Source organism: Hyperolius riggenbachi, chromosome 3, assembly GCF_040937935.1.
Source record: "Hyperolius riggenbachi isolate aHypRig1 chromosome 3, aHypRig1.pri, whole genome shotgun sequence".
NCBI classification, from domain to species: Eukaryota; Metazoa; Chordata; class Amphibia; order Anura; family Hyperoliidae; genus Hyperolius; species Hyperolius riggenbachi.
Genome location: NC_090648.1, coordinates 345,853,937 through 345,880,173, shown reverse-complemented (window position 1 = coordinate 345,880,173; position 26,237 = coordinate 345,853,937). Strand labels below are relative to the sequence as shown.

The 26,237-nt window shown below is 42.8% G+C and overlaps 1 protein-coding gene across 1 annotated transcript in view; it reads right to left on the bottom strand.

The window, feature by feature from the left end:
• Positions 1-3,471: 3,471 nt before the first annotated feature.
• Positions 3,472-26,237, bottom strand: part of LOC137563923 (uncharacterized) — a 236,860-nt gene continuing 214,094 nt past the window's right edge. Inside the window, exons 2-5 of the mRNA XM_068277029.1 lie at positions 22,453-22,540; positions 20,689-20,790; positions 19,258-19,521; positions 3,472-5,394 (exon numbers count right to left, since the gene is read on the bottom strand). Coding sequence (XP_068133130.1) covers positions 4,649-5,394; positions 19,258-19,521; positions 20,689-20,740 — 1,062 coding nt within the window. The 5' untranslated portion in view covers positions 20,741-20,790; positions 22,453-22,540 and the 3' untranslated portion in view covers positions 3,472-4,648. The remainder of the gene's footprint in view (positions 5,395-19,257; positions 19,522-20,688; positions 20,791-22,452; positions 22,541-26,237) is intronic.

Sequence of the window (26,237 nt, the reverse complement as noted above, 5' to 3'; positions counted from 1 at the left end):
TGTAGATCTAATGCTACATAGGACTTTACTGGAAAACCATATTCTTAAGGTGGCCATACAATCGATTCTATAGACGCGATCGATCGATGGCTGAAATCGACCTGTGTATGGGCCCCTTTATTTTTGTTTAAAAATGAAAGATCTGGTTTGAATATTTATCTGTCTAGCTGTCACTCAACCAGCCGGGCGGTATGGACGAGCTCAGCTCGTCCATCACCGCCGGAGGCTGCCGCTCAGGCCCTGCTGGGCCGATTTTCATCAAATAAAGAGCAGCACACGCAGCCGGCACTTTGCCAGCCGCGTGTGCTGCCCGATCGCCGCCGATCTGCGGCGATCCGCCGCGAGCAGCGGCGAAAGAGGGTCCCCCCAGCCGCCTGAGCCCAGCGTAGCCGGAACAAAAAGTTCCGGCCAGCGCTAAGGGCTGGATCAGAGGCGGCTGACGTCAGGACGTCGGCTGACGTCCATGACGTCACTCCGCTCGTCGCTATGGCGACGATGTAAGCAAAACAGGGAAGGCCGCTCATTGCGGCCTTCCTTGTTTATTCTGGGCGCCGGAGGCGATCGGAAGAACGCCTCCGGAGCGCCCTCTAGTGGGCTTTCATGCAGCCAACTTTCAGTTGGCTGCATGAAATAGTTTTTTTTTTATTTAAAAAAAACCCTCCCGCAGCCGCCCTGGCGATCTTAATAGAACGCCAGGGTGGTTAATGTTTATTGGTCTCCCATACTTATAACTTAAGCCCCATACACAGGCTAGATTAAAGTCTGCTGAGACAGCTGATAACAGCCGCCTCAGCTGATAATTCAGCATGTGTACATGCATGTGTGACATCACTTGACAGGCAGCCTATTGGGCCAATCAGAGTGTGGGGATCAAGTCCTTTAATGTGACTGGACCCGCTGGTGATGATGCCGGGAGGATCGGAGCTGCATTATGTTGATAGCGTTTGCTATGCTGCAATTCAGTAGCATAGCGTACACTGACAGCCTGGTCCCCCATTACGCACGCTATGATGCCAATAGGGCTCATAGTGTGCAATGACAGTAATTAAAGCAGGCTTACTTTTATAGCGCTCGTAACAGCTGATAACTCTCACTGTTAGGCAGTGCTACCATTAGTGATTCAACCCCCATGTTACATGCCACTTCAGGTACACATTAAATGAAGCGTGTGCGGAGAAAAACAATTAGGCTATCAAAGATTTTATTGTTGTTACCCTTATAAAACAAGTGCTATCTGCCTGGTTGTCTTGCTAATCCTCAGTTATTAATACTATGGGCTTGATTTATTAAGGTGATGCAAGGCTTGCCATCAGATCCTGTAAACTGGCCAGAAATAATACAAAACAAATTGCTATTAGGTTGCATAGCCTGGATCATATCGGACCACTAAAAGGATTCCTGAAAGGTTAGTCTTGTCCGTGCACATTGCAGCAGAGCAGAGCTGAAACTCCAACCTGCCTGTCAGAGCTGTAAAAACAAGGAGTTTTGAGCTGTAAAAACACTGGGATAAACGTATTAAAAGCAGTGCATAAAAACTGGCGCAAAACTGGTCCAAAAAAAGGAGCGAATGGTGATGTCAGATATTCTGATTGGTAGCTTTGAACAACTGCACCACTTCTGCACCAGTTCTTAATTTCCCCTGCATTGGTTTAGATATATCTTTCCCAGCATATTTTGCATTAAGAATGTAAACTGACATTTATGTATTTAACACAGTTGTTTAAATTATTTTTGATCACGTCTTCATTCCTTAGAGTTACGTTTTGCCCCTGGGGTTGATTTACTGGGTTTGATAAAAACTGGCAAAACATAAGTATTTCATCAAAATTCGGACAGTATTTTTCTTAGAAGTGTCTGTTATTAGATGGCAAACATCTGCAACTGCTGCCTAGAGAAATTGGTGAAAAGATATAACACTAGTCAGGGATGTACCAATAGCCCTGCAACCGCCGCCTTTGCGAGCAAGTGAAGATTCTTGTGAGCAAGTGAAGAGTTAAATCCAAATCGGCGGCAGCGGAGCATGCTGATTGGCTGCCAGGTGTGCAGCTACACTGAACTGAAGAGGAGTGGGGAGGATTTGCCCGCTACCGGGAGCAGGTAATTGATACACTCCGCTGCTGCCACTACTCTGCATTTAACTCTTCATTTCCTGAAAAATGTGCTTGGAAACCCGGGCGGCAGATCTTTGCTGTGGGGTTCGTTAGACTTTAGTTACGCCCTGAACACTACTTCCAACTACTTGCAGTGGCAGCTTTATTTTTTGTTATAAATGCATCTATGCTAGCCATCTCCTTGCTGTGGGTGTTGAATGTGACTATAGCACAAACTTAAATTTACAAAACGATCAGATATCTATGATATATTCTAACATAGCCCAGGTGAGGGTTGAAAACTTTGTCAGCCAATACCATTTAACATCACTTTTGTTTTCAAATGTTCTCCACCGGTCTCCGTCTTGACTAAATCACCCCTATCTGTGTTACCTATTGCCATAGGAACACCACAATATTGTCTCTGCAATTAATTTACAACTCTTTTATCATGACACAGATTCAGTTTTATTATATTATTATTTAATGGTGCAGGCTAAAGGTGTTTGTCAACGTGTGATTTTAGTGAATGATTGTATTCTTAATCAGATCATTCGGATTTAAATAATGGATTGTATTTAATTGATCCATAGCAAATATGCATGAAAAAAATCACATCAATCGGCCAGTTCTTTAAGGTGACCATACATTGGCAGATTCAATCAAGAGATAGATCATCCTCTGATCGAAATCTGATCAGAGAAGGATCCATCACTGCCACACACTGCAAAACGATTTTCAATAGAATTTGCCTTGCACTGTAGGGCCGATTGGCAGCCCTCCCAACTCCTCCCATCTAGTGCTCCTCTGGGCCCTCTGAAGGGTGTTGGCACTCACCTATTTGCCAGTCCTCTCTTCCTGTGTCCTGCCGTGATCCCTGCTGGCTGCCTGTTCCCCCGTAACCCTGCAGCATGTACGTAGTCGCATAATGGCCCATACTCACGGGCAGCAAAAGTTGCCTGTCGCCAGCACACGTGAGCGTGTTGGCGACAGGCCGGCGACAGCTCCTCGCCAGGTCCCTCCGCGTACACACGCGGAAGAGGGACCAGCGGCGCGACGGAAGCTGTCGCCGACGTTCCTCCTCCCCCCCGCCGGAAGCTCCGCATTCTCAATGGAGGTTGCTGTCGCTAGTCCGCGTACTCACGCGGACTAGCGACAGTTGCGGCGGAGGTGCGGCGTCGACTATCGCCAGGCGATTGAAACTTTCAATCGCCCAGTGACATCAGCGACGGGTGACAGTTCGGCGTGCGCGCCCGTGCGACGGCCCATACTCACGGGCGACCTGTCGCCGCAACACGCGCGCGCCGCGTGTTGCGGCGACAATTGTAGCCCGTGAGTATGGGCCATTACATACATCCTGCTGTGTCATGGGGAACCAGCACACCAGTGGGGATACAGACAGGACACAGGAGCAAGTGCACCAGGGGACTGGTGAGTGCACTCCACTGCCAACACTCTGCAGGGGCCCAGGGGAGCCCTATTTTGATGGAGGGGATGACCTGTGCGGTCTATCAGTCAGCTATAAATCTACCGCAGCTACTATCGGCCATCTAACTTGCCCCTTGCGAGCGAAATCTTCATTGTTTGGAGAGAGAGCTTCAATCGATTTCAGCTGGAAATTGATTGAAATTATGGTAAGGTGACCATGTTTGGGTGTTGCTCTATGACAGATTTGATCACATTGATTGAATATGCCAGGGAAAATCAATAAGTATATGGGCACCTTTAAAGAGAATCTGTATTGTTAAAATCGCACAAAAGTAAACATACCAGTGCGTTAGGGGACATCTCCTATTACCCTCTGTCACAATTTCGCCGCTCCTCGCCACATTAAAAGTGGTTAAAAACAGTTTTAAAAAGTTTGTTTATAAACAAACAAAATGGCCACCAAAACAGGAAGTAGGTTGATGTACAGTATGTCCACACATAGAAAATACATCCATACACAAGCAGGCTGTATACAGCCTTCCTTTTGAATCTCAAGAGATCATTGTGTGTTTCTTTCCCCCTGCATCTCTCATGCACTGAAGTTTCAGGCTGCTTGTTTTTCTCCTGCAAACAGCTTTGCCCTTGTCTGTAATTCTTCAGTATGTGAAAGCCCAGCCAGCTCAAAGGAAGATTTATCCAGCTTGTAAAAGATAAGAGAGAAGAGAGAAGCTGCTCTAATCTAAATAATACACAGGCAGTGTGCATAGAGGGGCTTGGAAGGGGGAGTTCATAGCAGAACCACAACACTGAAGAACTTGGCAGCCTTCCAGACACAGGCCGACAAGTCTGACAGGGGAAAGATACATTGATTTATTACAGAGATAGTGATAGCAGAAAGTGCTGCAGTAAGCCAGAACACATTAGAATAGCTTTTGGAACTTGTAGGATGATAAAAAACAGGATGCAATTTTTGTTACGGAGTCTCTTTAAGGAATCTACTGTGAATCTGATCGGTCAGGTTTGATTTGCCCTGTCAGCTGCTCTGTTTTCATACAATGGGATTAATCTGATCGAAAATACGATTGTTCACTAAAAATTGTGTCATTAATGGGTTCCTTAACTGTTTCCTTCTAACAATCAGTTTTGCCTCCTTCTGACCTGGGTTGGTAAACAAAAGAGTTGGCCTGGCAAACCCCACTATCTACCCGTTTCTGCTTGATTTTGGCCTTGTTAGTGTGACATTTCCTCCTGAGCCCTACAATCAGCGACACGGTGACAATCAATAAGCAGAAGGCGATGCTGAATGCAAGTAAGTAGATGATTAAGATCTCGCGTCTCCCCTCTAAAATAAAAAGAATGAAGTGTAATATGTAGAGGATGTCACAGCTAAAAATCAGAAATGTTGTTAAAATAACCCCTAATGGGGAGGGATAAGAAAAGATTTTTCTTCGTAAAGTAAAGTGAGTTGCTGCAGATTCAGAGACTGGATTTGTAAAGCTTATTTCCACATACATCTTAAAGGCAAGTAAAAAGAGGAACAGAGAAATCACTGAAATAGCGTAAAGAGCTGGGAGCCACTTTGAAACACCCCAAAACAGGTTATACGAGGACTTCAGTGCCATCACAGTGATAACATAAAAGGCAAGAGACAGGGACAAATACTTCAGGGGTGACAGCAGCAAAATGAAAGAATAGCAGTATCCCCACAGCTTCTCTTTCTGCCACAAGGGCTCGGACTCTTGTATCGCATAGATGATCAAAGGAAGAAGAAAGTTTCCAGCAAACGCCAGGTATGTCAGTGTCTCTTCATCTGCTAGAGTCAGTGCAGCCTCTGTACGGTTTACTCCAGGCTTGCTCCATTCCTTCAGCTCTGTAACTGAACAACAAGGGACGGTCATTAAAGTGTTCCGCAACTCAGACACAAAAACCAAAACAACATGAAGGCAGCCTAAAAGGTTCCCCGCCTTCACCTTCCTCACTGGATTGGTTAATAAAATCAGCCCATCTATCCCACTGAGTCTATTTGGGTAGTCAGAGAGGTTTTTGGCAATGGTGGTCCTCAGGGGCGTAAATTACATAAGCGAGCCCCCCAGTAAAAGTCATCATGTCTCCTTGTCTCAGTCTGGCTACCATCTCCCTAGCAGTGACCACTCTACACATGCGCACAGTTAGATTGGCATGGGGTAGAAGCGAGACACCAGGGCCCATATGCAATTAACTTTTCCTCCTGAGTTTTCTCCTAGGTGATATTTTAACCTTGTGAATAAAATATATTTTAAACCACCAGCAAGCAAGAAAATACTCTGAATAATTTACTTTTTGGTACTTTTTCTTTTTTTTTTCTTTTTTCTTTTCTATTTCTTGTTTTTATTGAGCTTCCAGCATACAAGAAATAATGATACAATTCATAAAGTTGAAGCACTAGTAGAAGATTAAGCATTGTATATGAATGGCTTCATAAAGTAAAAGTACTCAACTAAATACTAACTTGAATATCTGTGTACACATTAAACTAAAGTCAAATGTATATGCGACATAAATAACACTTATCAAGTAAAATGCAACATAAAAAAACTCATGTAAAATACCACATAAAAAGTATGGCACAGAAAGAAAGAAGAAAAAAGAAAACTATCTCAAAAATATAAAATATTAAACAATCCCAATCTTCAATAAGCTAGAACTATTTCTAGTGGAAATTTCCTTCTGAATGTAACGTAAAGTAAAACTCAAGAATACTCAGTCGATCTCTATTAAGCCCAGTCATAACTTCAGGGCAGCCATCAGGGGGCTACAAGAGAGACAGTAGTATGGGGCCCAGGAAGAGTCTGGGGCCCAAACAGTGGCAATGTCACTTGAGCCCCTGCTGGCAATTCTACTGTGGCATAACAGGATTTGTGTGGTCGTCTCCCTCTTCCCTGCTGCGTGATTGGTGAACACGCATCAATGCAGGGGGAGGTTGTTATGGGCGACAGGTAAGTTGCTTTGACTCTACCCCACATACTGTTGCTCTGCCCCCACACAATCTACCTATCAGATTGTTATTTGGCGTGAGGTGGGCCCTGTAGGTTTGCCAAGTATGGGGCCCAGAAAATTCTGATGGCGGCCCTGCATAACTTTATGTGTATTGATCCAAGATTATCTTGGGTAGCAGGAATATATCTCTAGCTAAGTTCTTATGTGGCATCTTAATACGCATAGTCCATTCAAAATTTAGATTAATACTTATAGCATTAATTGACCTCTTCAAGGTTGGTACATCAGATGTCCCCCAATTTGAGAGAATCTGTTGTCTTGCTACACACAAAATGTGTGTAATCTGAAACCTATTTGGATAAGGAATGCAATTAAATCCTATATGTAACAAATCCATTTGTGGAGAAAGGATAAAATCTGGTCCTAATAAAGTTTGTATAATAAAACTAATATCATGCCAGTATGAAGTAATTAGTGGACAGGACCATAAAAGGTGGTATAAGGAACCTATTTGAGAACATCCCCTCCAACACAGATTAGAAAGGACACTGGCACTTTTCTAACCTGTTGTAAGCTTGTCACCGTGCTTGAATAAAGTATTCTCTGCATTTGGAGTTCCGGAATCCGCCTTCTTCATTTCATGCATACAGATTAGAAGGGTGTTTGGAAAATGTAGCAAGCTTTACCGGTGTATAATACCATTTCAAAAGTATTTTTTTTAAAGGTTTCCCAATGTGTAATACATATAGAATATTTTACTATACCCGAGGAAGCCAATTTTATATCTTTAGTATCAAGAGAACATGCTAATTCTGTACTTCTAAACATTTAAGTAGTGAATCTCCTAAAGGATTAGTTAGATGTTCATACCATAAAGAGATACCCTTTTTTAAAGTTTATAGGGGAGGACAATTGTACCATTAAGCATCTCAGAATAGAGGAAATTACTATCTTGTTATGCGATATAAAATCTTGAATCTTTAGATATGTAGAAAGTGAGGAGCAAGGCAAATGGAATTTATCTTGTAATATCTGAAGTGATTGTAATTGACCATGCAATATTAAATCATTTAAGTTCCTCAAACCTCCCTCTGACCAAGATACAAGATCTAAATCTTTAATATGAACCTCTAAACATGATAGGAGAATTTTAATGGGAGAATCGTCAGGGGTGGACCTTTTAAGATGACCAAATTTTGAATGTTGTCTGAATCGTAGGAGACATTTTTGAGAATTTCTTAGGTCTTAAGATATGAGACAATAGGAAGTGCAAAGGATTATCCTTCACAAAATCTCTTTTTAATTTGACCCATGGTTTATCTGACGCGTTCAACCACCATTCTCTAGAAGCTTCCAATATAGAAGCTTTATGGTAAGACTCGAGGCATGGTAATCCAAACCCTCCCAGTTGTTTAGTAGTTATGAGGGTTTTATACGATATTCTGGGCTTTTTCTTGTTCCATATATAGTTTGTAATTATTTTCTTTACGGTAATAAAGAAGAAAGATCTGAAAAAGTATAAAATCTTTGGTAGAATTTGCATCTTATTGCTTCTAATTTCCCACTCCAGAACAGATAAAATTTAGACAATGTTTCTAATTCCTGGGATATTCTCTGAATCATGGAAGGAAAATTAACTTGATATACTTCAGAGGACCTCCCAGGAATATTAATCCCTAAATACGATATATGAGAATTAGCCCAAGCAAAGTTAAAAGTTTGGGATATATCTTTTTTTAACTCATCGGAAATATTACAACCTAGAATATAGGATTTGTCAACATTTATTTTGTAATAAGAGATTGCAGAAAATGTATCTAAAGCTTCATGTACAGTCAAAGATACCATTGGTTTGGTGCATATAATGATCAGATCATCTTCAAAAAGACCAATCTTTTGATGGGAGGATCCAGTATGAATTCCTTGTATGTGGGGATTACTTCGTATATATTCTGCTAAGGTTTCATTAATTAAAACAAAGAGAATGGGGGACAGAGGACACCCCTGACATGTTCCATTTGAAATTGTATAGCAGTGCTGTCCAACTGGCGGCCCGCGGGCCGCATCCGGCCCGCCAGGCCACCTGCTGCGGCCCGCTCGTCTCCCTGGGATGCAGGCATGGCTTGCGCTATGGGCGCCATGCCTGCTCCCTCTTATTGTGTCCCCGCTGGCCTCTCCGGTGTCCCCGCTGGCCTCTCCTATGTCCCCCTGCTGCCGCTGCCTCTCCTATGTCCCCCCGCTGCCGCTGCCTCACAGATCAGACCTCACAGATCGCGGCGACTGATGTAAACAGAGGGCGCATGGTACCCCCACGGAGTACGTCACATGCGGAAGTGAATCATTAGTCACTTCCGCATGTGACGTTCTGCCGCGCGGGTGTCATGCGCGCGCTCTGCTTGCTTCAGTCGCCGCGATCTGTGAGGTCTGATCTGTGAGGCAGCAGCGGCATCGTCAGCGGGGACACCGGAGAGGCCAGCGGGGACACCGGAGAGGCCAGCGGGGACACAGGAGAGGCCAGCCCCAGAGGTAACGGGCTCGCTACTGGTGGGGGCACCTGTCACTATCTAACTGGGGGGGCTCCTGTCACTATCTAACTGGGGGGGCACCTGTCACTATCTAACTGGGGGGGCACCTGTCACTATCTAACTGGGGGGGCTCCTGTCACTATCTAACTGGGGGGGCACCTGTCACTATCTAACTGGGGGGGCTCCTGTCACTATCTAACTGGGGGGGCACCTGTCACTATCTAACTGGGGGCGGGGGACACCTGTCACTATCTAGCTGGGGGGGACACCTGTCACTATCTAACTGGGGGGGCACCTGTCACTATCTAACTGGGGGGGCACCTGTCACTATCTAACTGGGGGGGCTCCTGTCACTATCTAACTGGGGGGGCACCTGTCACTATCTAACTGGGGGGGGGACACCTGTCACTATCTAGCTGGGGGGGACACCTGTCACTATCTAGCTGGGGGCACCTGTCACTATCTAAGTGGGGGGCACCTGTCACTATCTAAGTGGGGGGCACCTGTCACTATCTAAGTGGGGGGCACCTGTCACTATCTAAGTGGGGGGCACCTGTCACTAAAGGGGCATTCTGCTTATTTATGTGAAATGCTGTCTATTTATGTGCCTCATGACTGCTGAATTTGTCTTGTTGGGGGCCTCATGATTTGTTGGGGGCATCACGATTGCTAAATTTGTCTTGTTGGGGGCCTCAAGATTGCTGAATGTGTCTTGTTGGGGGCCTCATGATTTTTTGGGGGCCTCATGATTGCTAAATTTGTCTTGTTGGGGGCATCATGATTGCTGAATTTGTCTTGTTGGGGGCCTCATGATTTGTTGGGGGCCTCATGATTGCTGAATTTGTCTTGTTGGGGGTCACATGATTGCGAACTGTGAGACTATGGAAAAGCTGAATCGTCATCATGAGACAATAGCATTAAACCTACTTTTTTAGCTTTTTAAAACGGAAAATAAAACTGGGAGGTTCTAAAAAAAACCCCACATTTTTCAGGAGTAGGATGGATGAAATTGTTTATCTTCACAGTTTATTTTCAACTTGGATTTTCCATAATGTTCATGTATGAGTTAAAACGTTTGTATGTAGTTTAAATTGCTGTTGCCACTTTGCGATAAGTGACTTTTGGGTTGCAGTTTGGACACTCGGCCGCCAAAAGGTTCACCACCACTATCCTAATCTAATGTCCCACATTGCTAAGTTCATGTAAATTTGTCTCCACCCGTGGCCACACCCGCATTCTGGTCCATGGCCACACCCACAATGGTACCCTCGTGTTTTCTGGCGCGCTACGCGCGCCACACAACTTCACTATTATTTTAAATTGCATTTTGTGCAAAGTGCTGCCAATCTAATTATCCTTTAATTGCATTTTTTCCGGGGGGGGGGGGGGGGGGGCCTGCGGCTCTAGCAAGAACCTTCGGCCCTCCACCATGGGGTCTGAAAAGAAAATGGCCCTCCATGCCCATGAAGTTGGACAGCACTGTTGTATAGGATCTAGATTTAAATCCTGAAATTATTACCTGAGTTGACGGATTTGAATAAAGAGATAATATAGCCTCATGTAAAGACCCGAGATACCAAATTTTGTGGGAACCTTCTCTAGAAAGCCCCAATGAATCCGATCAAATGCATTCTCTGCGTCCAAAGAGAGAAACAGAGAAGGCATTCGAGTAGACTCCACCAACTTGAGAATATTTAACATCTTTCTAGTACCATCAGATGCTTGACGACCTGGGGTAAACCCAACTTGGTCAGGATGAACAATACTTGGAAGAATCTGAAGAAGTCTATTTGCAATAAGCTTTGCATACATTTTGGTGTCACAATTTAACATTTTAATTTAATTTTACTTTTTGGTACTTTTTCAATTGCAGAGTGCCGGAAAATTATTTTAAATTGAATATGAAAAATTATTTCCTATTGGAAAACTCAGGTGACAAAGGTAATTTCATAAGGGCCCAGGGCCTTTATTTAATTCACTTTTTCTCCTAAGTTTTCTCCTACGAGATAACTTTTCATGTTCTGTTTAAAATAAATTGCTAGCACTTTGCAATTGAAAAGGTACAAAAAGTAGGTGATACAAAAAGTAGGTGATAACATAATGTGAAAACTATTCTGAGTGTTTTCTTGCTTGCTGGTGGCTGAAAAGGTATTGAATTGATAAGGTTTGAAAATATCTCAGAGGAAAAAACTTGGCAAACTTGGGAAAAAAACAGGCAAACTAGCAAATAGAACCAAATAAAGATAAAACAGTCATTTGGAGTATGTCATATTTCCTGATAATTGCATTAAAATTCCACAGGTTAGGGTAACCTTTCTCAACCATTTTAGCCCGAAGGAACCCTGCAAATAATTTTTGGATCTCAAAGAACCCCTGCAAATATTTTTTGGATCTCAAGGAACCCCTGCATTTATTTTGCAGGAGGCATGGACTTTAAAAGTAGGTGTGACTGTTTATTTCACTACCACCTATTACAGTGCCACTCATTCTGTTTCCTTACTCTGGTGCTTTTTATTGACGTGCTCATTATTATTTTGACAGACACCCAATATAGTGTTGTTGTTTTTACAGTATCCTCTATTAACCTCCCTGGCGGTATGATTATTTCCAGATTTAGGGTCTAAAAGTTGTGATATTTTTTCACAAGCTTTTAGACCCTAATGGCCCGTACTCACGGGCTGCAGAAGTGGCCTGTCGCCAGCACACGTGAGCGTGCTAGCGACAGGCCGGCGACAGCTTCTCTCCAGGTCCCTCCGCGTACACACGCGGAAGAGGGACCAGCGGCGAGACGGAAGCTGTCGCCGACGTTCCTCCTCCCCCCGCCGGAAGCTTCATTCACCTCTATGGAGGTTGCTGTCGCTAGTCCGCGTACTCACGCGGACTAGCGACAGTTGCGGCGGAGGTGCGGCGGCGACTGTTGCCATGCGATTGAAACTTTCAATCGCATGGCGACAAGAGCGGCGGGCGACAGTTCGGGGTGCGCGCACGTGCGACGGCCCATACTCACGGGCGACCTGTCGCCGCAACACGCGCGCGCCGCGTGTTGAGGCGACAAAAGTCCCTCGTGAGTATGGGCCATAAAACAAGAAAAAAAACATACCACAGAGAGGTCTGCAGCAGCTCCTGCATATAACTCACTAAGGCATGGGATTACTGCTCTGAGCTGCGGATTTCCATCCCGAGCCTGACTCAGGATTACCGCTAATGTTCTTTATCATACCCCCACGATGAGGCAAAATGCCAAGGAACCCCTGCAGAGTACGCAAGGAACCCTGGCTGAGAAAGCCTGGGTTAGAGTGTTGACATCCATAGCTGAGCTGTACACATCTAGGATTAGCACTGTAAATAGGTATTTTCAGTAGTTCAAATATGTAAACCTGCTAAACTTCAGTGAGCCGATGTGAAGATGCAAACTGACATGCAGTCATCCAATAAGATGAAGGCCCCTATTCAATTAACTTTTTCTTTTGAATTTCCCTCAAAGTGATAATTTTCACCTTGACCATAAAATACCTTTTAAACTACCAGGAAGCAAGAACTCAAATACTCAAAATAATTTTGAAGGTACCTTTTCACCTATTTTTTTTTTCAATTGCAAAGTGCTAAATTTTAATTTTAAAGAAAAGATTAAAAAATTGAGATAGCAGGATAAGGCTCGGGAAAAAAAGGTGAATTGAATTAAGGGCCTTATTATAGACCAGCATACTGGTACTTTCTGTTGTATTGGATCTCAGAAGCCTAGTTTTGTGTGGCTAGTATTTAATTCCTGTATATCGCCTTAGGCTTCACAGCTTGACCTGTATTTATCTTCTCTTCCTATCTAACAAATGTCTTACCTTTTATTGTTCTTGTGATTATATTTTTGTGCAAATTGCAAATTACTAGTTCTGCAATAATGACTACTCCTCCTACGTGTTTCTTTTAAAGCACAAGTCAAACCAAATTAGTTCACCAGTCACTCATCTCTGAGTTCTGTTTATTCTAACAAAAAGGTGTAACGTAACCACTACCACTCTACATATGTCTTAAACGAATAATATTTTTACACCTATTTCATGTACCGAACAGTTATTAATTCTTAAGTATAGTGACTTTTCAGATTATTTTATTTATCTATTTGTTTGTTTTTATTATAATATAATAAAAATGAAATATTACTAAAAAAATATCTGTTTGTAGTGCTTCTTAAAAACACACGATTGGTTCGCACGATGGCTAGGGGCCCCAGACCTCTCTCACTGACCGGGGCCCCAAGGCCAATATGCGATACCTGGAGGGGAGTGCAGGTGGGCCTGGACCTCTCACACCCAGGCTCTGGACCTCTCACATCCAGAAAACCCACCAACACTGCCTCCATACTGAATGCTAAATTCAACACACACAAGCAATAGAACACAGCAGTACATGCATCCAGCTACATTTAAGTGGTCAGCAGGTGCTTGTCAGCCAATCAGGATGCACTGTCATACACCCTTTACCTGCCATACCACATCTAGCAGCCATTAGCATTCAGGTGGGAGGCTTCAGTTGGACGCCATCGCAAGATTGCGTCGCTAGCAGGACCGCCCCGTGCAGGCATCCCTCCCACAGGGGTCCCTCCCTAACTGCTCACCTGTCCGCCATGTCCTAGAGCTGAAAAAAATGTTTAAAAACACACAATGTTTAAAAACACACAAATGGTTGGTGGGTTTTCTGGATGTGAGAGGTCCAGAGCCTGGGTGTGAGAGGTCCAGGCCCACCTGCACTCCCCTCCAGGTATCGCATATTGGCCTTGGGGCCCCGGCCAGTGAGAGAGGTCCGGGGCCCCTAGCCATCGTGCGAACCAATCGTGTGTTTTTAAACTTTTTTTTCAGCTCTAGGACATGGCGGACAGGTGAGCGGTTAGGGAGGGACCCCTGTGGGAGGGATGCCTGCACGGGGCGGTCCTGCTAGCGACGCAATCTTGCGATGGCATCCAACTGAAGCCTCCCACCTGAATGCTAATGGCTGCTAGATGTGGTATGGCAGGTAAAGGGTGTATGACAGTGCATCCTGATTGGCTGTCAAGCACCTGCTGACCACTTAAATGTAGCTGGATGCATGTACTGCTGTGTTCTATTGCTTGTGTGTGTTGAATTTAGCATTCAGTATGGAGGCAGTGTTGGTGGGTTTTCTGGATGTGAGAGGTCCAGAGCCTGGGTGTGAGAGGTCCAGGCCCACCTGCACTCCCCTCCAGGTATCGCATATTGGCCTTGGGGCCCCGGCCAGTGAGAGAGGTCCGGGGCCCCTAGCCATCGTGCGAACCAATCGTGTGTTTTTAAACTTTTTTTTCAGCTCTAGGACATGGCGGACAGGTGAGCGGTTAGGGAGGGACCCCTGTGGGAGGGATGCCTGCACGGGGCGGTCCTGCTAGCGACGCAATCTTGCGATGGCGTCCAACTGAAGCCTCCCACCTGAATGCTAATGGCTGCTAGATGTGGTATGGCAGGTAAAGGGTGTATGACAGTGCATCCTGATTGGCTGACGAGCACCTGCTGACCACTTAAATGTAGCTGGATGCATGTACTGCTGTGTTCTATTGCTTTTGTGTGTTGAATGTAGTGCTTCCTGCCAGATTAAACTGGCAAGTATTGTATTTTGCAAAAAGGGCCTACATTTACTGTTGTATAATACAGATAAGTGTATATTTTATGCATTAGAATTATCAGTCACTAAATTAGGAGACTGAGGCTTAAAGTGGACCTGAACTCTTGCAGAGGACAGAAGGAAAACAGAGAGAAATGCACCCTGTATGTATTTAGAGAGTATAGTCTGTTTCATTCCACCTCATTTGTGTCTAATCACAAGTTGTAATTTGATCTCTCCCCTGTGTCACCTGACTGCCATGGCAGATAAGGCAGATAAGCTCATTTGAAAGCACATGATGTAAATAATGTGTCTGCTACCATGAAAGCAGGAAGTAGAAACACTGGAGATTTATTTTAGGATTTGTATCAGCTGTAACAAAAAATATTTTTCTTTAAAGGTTATTATGTTGTTGCGGATCTTTTAGAGCAGAGAGAAAGTTCTATGTTCAGGACTGCTTTACATTTTCTGAGGCTCTCTTGATATAGAGAATGCATAAGAACCTGAAGGCAGCCATAAACTGGTCGATTACCACCAGATCGACCAACAGATAGATCCCTCTCTGATCGAATCTGATCACAGAGGGATCTATTGGATGCCAAACACTGCACACAGATTTTGAATCGCTTTCAGCTTGAAATTGATACACAACCTGTGGAGCAGCCGCCTGCTCCCGCCCCTTGTGTGCTCCCCTGGCCTGCAGCAATACATTACCTGCCCCCGGCACGAGTCCCCTGTCCGTGCTGACACTTTCTCCAGCTGGCCTGTCTCCTTTCTGTCCCGAACAGAAGTAGGAAGCTCTACTGTTTGAACTTCGGCTTGTCACAGGAGGAGACAGGAAGTAATGAGGAGACAGGCCAACCGGAGAAAGTGTCAGCATGGACCGGTGAATAGGTAATGTATTGCTGCCGCTATGCTGCATCGGTCGTCGGCTAATCGATCGCTGCTAAAGACGAGCTCCCAACAAGCCCGCGATCGGACAAAATTTTCCACTGGGACAGATCGACTGAATCGATCAATTTCAGATGGAAATCACTCAATCGGTGAACATTTGCGTTATCGATTTCACAGTAGATTCAATCACAGTGATCGAATTTGCTGTACATCGATAGGAAATCGACGTAGTATATGGGTAGCTTAAAGTGGTCTAACACCCAGCATTTCAACTTTGCTTTAAAAGATTGCTTACAGCTTATAAACTATTATGCCAGATTTTTTTTTTTTAGCAGAAATTCACTGAATGGATTAAACATGACATTTTAGTGCTGCATTTAGCTAGAAATGCTCCTCTGCTTGCTTGTTTAGTTACAAATGTATCTATCTACAATGTAACAAACAAACACTGCTCTGAGAGAACAAAGAGGGCTTCCCCAGCAGGCTTTTCAAAGGTCTATTTGTATTCCAAATAAAGATACATTTTGTAACTACAGATAAGAACGGATGCGGATTCCTAGTTAAATCCAACACTAAAATGTCATGTTTAACCCATTCAGTGAATTTCTGCTTAAAAAAAAAATCTGGCATAATAGTTTGTAAGCTGTAAGCAATCTTTTAAAGCAAAGTTGTAATGCTGGGTGTTAAACCGCTTTAAGTGATCCAGCAAGCCTGGCCTGAGTATTTGTCTTTTGTTTGGTGGCTAAATTTGCAACTGAATGATGAGCCCTGATTACACTAAATCCACAGGTCACATTGCATGTCATATTGACCTAAGGCCTGCAATATTCTGCTAACACAGGTCCAACCACAAGTCAGAGCTCTGTAGAACACTTGCAACACAGATTCCCCAAATCAACTGATTGTTTCAGGTGCATTTTCAAACTGTGTGAAATTGTGACCCGCAGCCCACTTGAATGTGCTGGAAAAACCATGCCCAGATAGTATTATTATTACTCACTGCAGATGCTGGCCACTCACTCCTGCTATTCATCCCCCTCAACTCTCCATAGAGCAGATTACTCAGTTCAGCATTATTGGTTTGTATGGGGATGGATTGTTTCAGGCGACCATCATTGTTAGTGTGTTCCAGCCTTAAAGTAAACCTGAGACATTGAAACCAAAAGGATTTATAGTTACCTGGGGTTTTCTCCAACCCTTTGTAGTTTGTTAGTTCCTTCTGTGTCCATTCAGTCCCCTCCGTTCTGCAGCTGTGGAGTCTGCACTCCAGCCGGGTTGTGAGCCACTGCGCATGCACGGTCACGGTCTCATCCCCTGATTGCGTTCTGTGTAAGAACAGTCACAGTCTTAAAGGGACCCTGAGCTCTCCTTAAAATCACAACTTGGACTTACCTGGGGCATTCCTCCAGGCCCCGGTAGCCTTTCTCCTCTCCTGGTCCCGCTGGCAGGCTACGGGGGGCTGGAGGAAGCCCCAAGTAAGTCCAAGTTGTGATTTTAAGGAGAGCTCAGGGTCCCTTTAAGCAATTGCATATGCACAGAACGCTCCCAGCATGGGAGGTGACCGAAGCGCAGCGTAGGTTACCAGGAGAATGGCAAGGGAACAGATGGACTACAGGGAGCTGGAGGATGTCCCAGGTATGTATAAATCCTTTCCTCCTTTGATCACAGGTACACTTTAAATCTCAGTGATTCATTGAGATAAGCACTGTGGCATCATGAAAGTCAAAACCTGCATGCCTTTTTTCTTCTCTCTGCATTCTAACATCCTAAATACTTCTGCAAAACTTCTATTATTATAAACAGGTCATGTAAGTCAAACAAAAGGACTGGTCTGGCATGTCATGTTACTTCAAAGTCATGTAAATTACATACATGTAATAGATTGATAGATAGATATGTAAATATTGTCTATATAAAAACAATGCCATATCTGGAAAGCTGAGTTCAATGTACATAACAACAATGCAATGATTTAAAAGTAATTTAAATCTTACATTTAATTTGAAGTAGTACAAAGAAAGCAAGCACAGCAAATGTTGAGAAGTTTTATTGTTTTAGGAAAAATATATGCTCATTTTAAATTTAAAACCAGCAACATGATTCAAAAAAGTAAGAGAATGGGCAACAGTAGAATGGAATAGTTATATAATATTTAAACACCTGGCGGATAAACTCACAATTAATTCGATAAAGTGGTAATAGGTCAGATGATTATGTACAAAAATAACATCATATAAAAAATGTTGGTGAGAATTACATCACTAAGTAACAGTGAACAGGAAAACAATGCATACTTTAAGAATAACTTATGTAGAGATTTCAGCATCTACAATGCATAATCATTAATATTGAGAGGAACCAAATAAATCTCTGTACACAAAGGCTAAGGCTGAAAGCTAATAATGGATGGCGATGATCTGAGGGCCCCAGGCAGCCCCTAACTAAAACCAGACATGATTGTGTAGTGGAAATCACTGCTCAAAAAAAATTATCTTTAAACAATTCATCACTATATTCACAAATTCAAGTTAGAGCTCTACTATAGAAAGATGCCATAAATAAATGTGATCCAGAAACACTACCACCTTCTCTGTCATTATGTTTAATACAGAGGCTGCTTTACTTGACACAGACAAGACATTTATATTGCACTTTTCTTCTGGTGGACTCAAAATACTTCAGGGCTGCAGCCACTTAGGGTATGCTCCACGGGCCACCAGGATCATTAGTAAGGCTTTCCGAAAGACTCAGTTTTATGTACTGGCTTGAGCCAGGATTCAAACCTGTGGTCAAAGGGCTCAAATCCCAGATCAAAGGAAACAGCCTTACCAATACGTTATCCAGCTGACTGACATTGAGCAAGAGGTTAGGCCAATAATTAGAACTTCAGTGCAGTCTACCAGTACTCTGCATTCAGCTTTGCGACTTTCATTTTTTTACGGCGTTTGCAATGCTTTCCCCTATTGATTGCCGAGTAAATATTGCCTTTCTCCTTCTTAGAGCTTAATTATTGACATAAAAGTCAATCAACCATCATTGTATATTAGAGAATGACAGTGGCAGCCTTGATATACCTCTCACTTCAGGCTCCCTTTACAAGAAGTGATGCAACACACAGATAAACATGCCTCTCTCAACTTTTTGAAACTTGTTGCTCTCGACAAATTTAAAATGACCATATATTTTTAAATAGACAACAATATTTGTCAATTTCAAATTTTAATATGCTATCATTGTTCCATTCTTAATAAAATACAGAGTATAAAATGATTGAAGATATATATATATATATATATATATATATATATATATATATACATATATATATATATATATATATATATATATATATATATGTCAGTTTTGCAATAAAGCCCCACCCTGCTCTCCATTAGTTGCCATGCATAAATGGTAATCTCCTCCTTAATCCCTCTTTACTAATTATGACACATGGAATTATTGTGTGCTGTGTTTTTTTTCAGGTTGTGCATTATATTTGTGTAACCAACTAAGACGCAAGGAAACTAGAAAACTAGTCATGCTAACCATGATGGCAACATATCGCACACAGCTTCACATTGAATTAGATAAAAGTAAGAAATGGAAGCTTGGTTGTTATTACTTACAGTGGACATATATTCACTTCTCCTTTTATCTAGTGATTGAACATAAGGGATGGTTGATAATTCATTGACCATGCCTATTAATAACTAGTTCAGCAGGGGCTGTAGACTCCTTACCATTGTCTAATGGTGTTTCCGTGCAGTTGTATGACAGCTGGTTAATCTGCAGTAGCAGGTAGCAATTGATGAGGATAAAGGCTGCTAGGGCTTGTAGGGAGTATCTCTGGCTTCTTATGGCTTGCAGGAATTGTTTCACTGAAGGTCTTCTCAGACAGGTCCCTCCAACGGTAAGATCATCTGAAGACTGGCCAAGTTTCAGGGTGGTAGAGATTGTGAATAGGACCAGCAATACTGCAGACAGCGCTACCAGAACCTGTATAACTGAACAGAGGAAAATACAAGTTCGGTCAACATTTATGAAGCAGTAAAAGGAGTATACCACCTCCTGACAAGATTATGTCCATTGAAAGCATTCATATGCAGTGCTGTATTTCACAACTACTTGTTTTTTCAAAATGTGTAACATAACCACTAATGCAGATAAAAAAACTCACACCAAGTTACCAGCCTACAGCAACATATATTTTAGAACAGTGTGGTGTATTCACTATGGCTTACTGTGCGCTGAAAGTCCATGTTAACATTAGGGGACATTGCGCATTTGTGTAAATGGGCGTTACACTTATGGCAATGGAATCTTACCAATATATAGCTAGGTAGGAAGTTACTGGGAGGGAGGAGGCACCCCAAGATGTGATGTGTGGAATGGATAATGTAAGCTGGATAAAACATACATAAATAGGCCTACCTCTAAAAGAAGGGGGTAGCCCAAAAAAAGTAATAACATTTTTAATAGAAACCAGACACTTGAATAATAATGTGTTTCGCAGATCGCAGTCTGCTTCCTCAGATCAAATAACAAAAGTGTCTCAATACTAGCGATTTGCAAGCAGGGAGTGCCTCTATGACTAATCTATGACTAGTAGGAATTCCTCTATGACTCCCTCCCAGTAATATCGCACACCAACCACCTCTGCTCGGGGTGTTGGCCATGTATGTTGGTTCCTTGGAATCCTTACACCCTTTTTTTCTTTTCCTGGAGAGCAACCTACATTGATGAAGACCAAAGAACCCGAGTGAGGATGGGCTTTCCTCACCAGCTGTTACACTATGGTTGCTGGTCTTGCAACCTATTCTTGTGAGTATTCTGCACATACTATTGTTGAGTGTCCCGTACCCTCAATGAGCTACACTATCAGGGGCTCCTGGTGTCCCTGTCTCGTTTTTTGTCTCCTTTGGAAGGTCCTCGGACTCCATTGGTACCACACACTCTATAGCTATAGGAAGTGTTTCTGATTCTGAATCCAGGATAATTACTGTAAAAGTGTGTATCATGAATAATTGATTACTTTACTATAAGTCATTACAGTGCCTCTTTAACTGACCTGTGTTACAACTTGAGTACAGCCTGTTATGCAGACAGAGAGGTGCCCAGGGAACAGCACTGGAGTTAAATTGCGTGTAAAGGTCTTTATGGCAATAGTTTACCTGCGTTTAAATGGTTGTCCTTCATAAAGTCCATCTTTCTTATGCAGGTCATTTCAAGGTAGGTGTGTAGCAGCCAGCTCAAAGGAAGATACCAAACTGTGCCTAGAACAAAACACATTGGTATAGACAATAAGAATGGTTAAAGACTATCAGTGGCTGTTTCATATAATCATATTGGCAGGAAGTGACTCCTCCATCCAATCTCATGATGACAATGAGGTGAATATGCAAGCTGGTTCTGGTTGTTTTGGCTTAGATCAGAACATGGTATAGATTACCATGACTCTGTGGTAGAATATGTAAGATAGAGGTATTGGTATTACAGGGTACCCAGCTTTGCTTCACCCTTGTCAACCAAGAATATAGCCTGAATCATCATTTGAACTAGGTGAGCAGGCGAAATTTGTAAAAGCAAAACAAGTGTGGTTGATTCACTCAAAGGTGGCCACACATAATGCAATTAAAAGATTTGATGTTATGACAATAAAAACAATCAATTGTACAAGAAAATCTAAAGTTTATTTTTATTCTAGCGAGAAACCTGATTAAATGTTCCATTTTTATTAATACGAGTTGATTAGTAGTGGCTTATTTTTTCTGATCCATTTTAGGAAAATTGGGAACATAATTGTTTTTCTAAAAAAAAAAAAAAACCTTGTCATTTTTGAGAAAATTTTAAAGTGCTCCTTCAAGTGTTCCTGAGGCTTACCAGATCCTTCTGCAGCCTGCTAAACTCAGCTATAAAGTCCCCTTTAGCCTTAGGCAAATTATTTGCGAATATGCAGCAGATTTGGAAAGAGTTTGTCAATCTGATTTTGACAGAACAGATTCACTCATCGCTAATTTGAACCTGATTCCCAGCAGTCCTGACTTCAGTCTGTCATCATTTACAGTATCTGTCTGGCACCTGCTACCATCACCTGCTGTCATCAGCTACCACATAATGTAAAGTCTCCAATCGGCAAAGTCTTTCTGCTCATTTGACCTTAGGGCTAGCTTGTGGGCCCCAACATGTGGGTCCTTGGCAGCAAAGAGTCAAGTGGCCACCAGGGCTATCCATCCATCATTCCTTGCAGGACGGTCTGGTAAAGACTTTGGGAATCCTTTGACTCTGTCCATCAGGTAAGCCTGTGACATCTACTGTTAGTTGACCCCCACATCTTGTTTGTACATCCTCCCTGTAGCAAAGCTTATCTACAGAAATGTTTTTCCTATTGCTCCTCCATTTAACAGAAAGGAAATCACACCACTACTTCTACCACAGACACTGTAGTATCCCATTGAAGCTCTAGCAATGACGTCATATTGTTCGTCTGTTTCTGGTCAGTACTCCTAATGTCTTCTTTCTTATGGAAAGCTTTCACTTCATCACAGTTACCCAGTGTCCAGAACTCACTTCTAGGAAGGATGAGCACACAGCACTTACCTCCCCCCTTTGTTGTCTATCAGATGGGGAATTGGCCAGTGAAACCTATAATCCTCCCTTACATTTTGTTTGTCTAATGATGGGATGAAACACTGAGAGACTGGCCTGAAAGTTTAAGGAAGAGTAGGTCACATGACCCAATGAAGTTGAAGAAACATGTGGGTGAATATATGGGGCATTTTGGAGGGATGGTGCTTTTCATCTTTAGGTTACATGGAGTGGGAGCAGGAGGGAATTGGAAGAGAAAACACTTTCTCCTACTTTACCACAACTCATCTCTGTGAAAACCATAATCTTGCTTAACTTTCTAAATCCATCCTGACCAATGGAATACTGACCAATGGATGGAACGATCACCCTCACATGTCTGAAGATCCATGTTCTTCTTGGCTTTGGGTTAGCCAGTGCTAGAAGTTTATTTGATATCTGTAAGAAGAGAAAAATGTGTGTGTTCTTCAGCTTATGAAAAGTAGCAATATTAAAGTCATGCTTCCCAAGCCTGAATAATTCTAGAAAACATCAGTTTAGGAAACACATGCATTGAGTCAGCTGCAGATTTTACTATCCTGATTCACAAAACGTATCTCAGGTGTTTTCTCTCAACTCCTCCACTTCTTATATCATTTATAGAAAAAAAAAGCATTTCAGGAAACAAAATATTTCAAAATAAGTTGACCCGAGTTTAAAGGGGAACTGAAGTAAGAGGTATACGGAGGCTGCCATATTTATTTCCTTTTAATCAATATCAGTTGCCTGGCAGCCCTGCTGATCCTCTGCCTCTAATACTATTAGCCATAGCCCCTGAACAAGCATGCAGCAGATCAGGTGTTTCAGACTTTAAAGTCAGATCTGACAAGACTAGCTGCATGCTTGTTTCTGGTGTTGTTCGGATACTACTGCAGAAAAATAGCCCAGCAGGGCTGCCAGGCAACTGGTATTGATTAAAAGGAAATAAATATGGCAGCCTCCGTATACCTCTTACTTCAGTTCCCCTTTAAGTTCACATTTTCACTTTATTCACAGTGTTCATTTATTTATTTTGTTTACCAGGTTTATAATATGTTTAATGCACACAGGGCCGACCTTTGCTCTGAGGGGCTTAGGATTCCTCAGTATTTTTCTTGGAATGGGTGCCAGGAGCCATAGTAAAGCTCCGCCCCCTAACTGCCACTAAGCTCCACCCTCAACACTATTAAGTCATTATTTTCCTCATTTATGCTGGAGAGGTGAGTTACATCACCCCTGCCTGCACACTCTGCATTGGGGGAGTGGGCTCTCCATCTCTCTTACCCCATAAACTGCGGGGCTTTCTAGCTATCTATGATTGAGGGCTCTCTGGTTACCTCTACTGGGGGGCTCTCTGGCTACCTATACTGGGCAGGGGCTCTCTGGTACCTGTACTGGGGAGGCTCTCTGAATACTAGGAGAGCTCTCTGGCTACCCATATGGGTGTGGGGGGTCTCTGGCTTCCTATACTGGGGGGGCTCTCTGTCTACCTATACTGAGGTGCTCTCTGGCAGGGGTGTAACTAGAGGAGAGAAGGGGGCCCCAAATACTGCTTCACTCCCTCCCATAAAAGGGGTCTATTATTCACGTATTTTGTGTGAGAAGATTACAATTTCTGGACATTTCTGGTGGAAACAGTGTCTGGTTACATAGGAGATCCATAAGAACTATTTACCATCCATTTTGCTGTTGTTATATGACAGGAACCCATTTTGAGTAGGTGGAACTCTTCCCAGTTTTGATCCATGGAAGATATTTAGTGATTTATTTCATTTTCCCATACTGTGTAGGTCAGCTCCTGGACTTGGGGGACTGCAGCCCCATACACCATTGTTCTTCAATTTTTGATCCAGCTTGGCTATTCATTTAATGGTAGATTGTTTGGTCTTTTCATCTTTAGATATCAGATGTTTTATTGTATTGTGATGTGTGTTTATTGAATTATATTAAAGATTTTCTATTTTTCACATGCACCCCAGAGTCAATCCTTTTCCTTTTAGTATTTACAGTTTGTTGTTGACATGGTGCATGTGAATAATTCATTATTGTTTAGGATAATTTACTATTATATGTGGCTATGGTCTCATTGGACATCGGTCTTTCACTATAAGATATTCCGTAGCAGAAGATTACAATGTCCACACTTGTTTTATGACCATTGCAAGATGGGCCCCCAGGCTGTGAGGGCCACCAAGGTTATGCAAGGGAAAGGGTGTGAACATTGGGGATGCCCCATCAAAGTTTGTCCCCATCATAATTTGTAGTTATGCCCCTACTCTCTGGCTACCTATACAGGGGTGCACTCTGGGTACCCATACGGGGGGCTTTTTGTTCACCTATATTAAGGGGTAGCTTACCGAATTGCCTATACTGCAGAGCTTCCGAGATGGGACGGTATCATTTAATGTATCAATGTGGGGTTGGGGGGTAATTCAGGGGGGGAGGGGGACAAGTTTTGCTCAGGGCATTGGGAAATCTAAGGCACGTAAGCTGCACTGAATTTACATAAACTGGGAAAACTTTATGGAGCGATAACACTTGACAAAAGTTCAGTGCAGGTCTAATCTGATGCACTATACTTCAGTTATTCATCAGTAACAGTCCATAGATGACCACTGGTAACTTTACTACTATCTTACTGAAGCTTGCATTTAGTCTTGATTCACTATAATAATGTGCAGTAATGGACACATCCAAATCACAATTACTCATCATATATTATCCAATACCACAGTTATTCAGAATGTGTCCACTGATAACACAATTATGCAGCAGATGTCACACAGCAACACAACTATGCTGCATTTGTGCCCCAGTAACACAGTTATGCAGCGGTTATCTCCTAATAACACAATTATTCAGAATATGTCCCCTAAATAACATAATTAGACAGCAGGTGTCCCCTAAATAGCACAATTACTCAGTGGGCTTGATTCACAAAAGAGTGCTAACTGTTAGCACTGCTGTTTTGCGAAATGATAGCGGTCTCACGCGCAAACACAAACCAAAAACGGTTATCGTTTAGTGCAAAAATTTGCGATCGCGCGCAATGCAAAAATTTGCGCAAAAACGGCCGTGCTAAAAGCACTCTTTTGTGAATCAAGCCCAGTATGTAACACAATTATGCAGCATTCACTTAAATAGCAAGAAGTTTTATATCAGGATGATAAAACTTCTTGCTTTTACTGATGGCTAACAAGGTACAATACCCTACTGCTACTACTACACTCACTTAAATAGATTAACACAATAATGCAATACGTATCCCACAAATGAGACAATTACACAGCATGTGTCCAGCAGTACCACAATTACTCAGCGAGCGTCTTCCAATAATACAATTATTCAACATGTCCCCCCCATATAACAGAATTTTGCAGCAGGTGTCCCACAGTAGCACAGTTACATGGCTTGTGTCCCCTAATAACTGTTACACAGTAGGTGTACCCCAATAACACATTTATGCAGCATGTGGCCCTAAATAACACTATTGCATATCTCACCGGTAATTCAATTAGGCAGTATGTTTTTTCTAAATAAGACATTTATGCAGTGTTCCCCAATACCATTATTATACCATCCACAGTGACAAAATTAATCCACTGATATCCCCAACAACAGAATTATAACATGTGTCCCCCAAAACACAGTGATGCAGCATGTGTTGCCCAATAATATAACTGTCCAGCATGTATTTCCAAATAATAAAATTATGCATCAGGTCAGGTGTCCCCAAATAACACAATTATGCAGCAGGTGTCCCCTAAATAACAAAATTATACAGCAAGTTTCCGTTACATGACATGGTTACACATCAGGTACCTCTCTCCCCAAACTACAAAATTATTCAGCATGTGTCCCCAGTAACATAACTAGGCTGTAAGTGTCCAGAGAGAGATTTGCATCTTGGTTGAATCTGCCCATCATCACTAGATGAATGGGTACCTTAAAGAGAACCCGAAGTGGGTTTGAAGAATGCTATTAGGACACAGAGGCTGGTTCTGCATACTATCACCAGCCTCTGTGTATGTACTGTGTCCCCCCAGGCCACCCCTGAGCTCTGCTGTCCCCCATTAAAAAAACACCATGCTAGCGACACCCAGCTTGTCACTAGCTG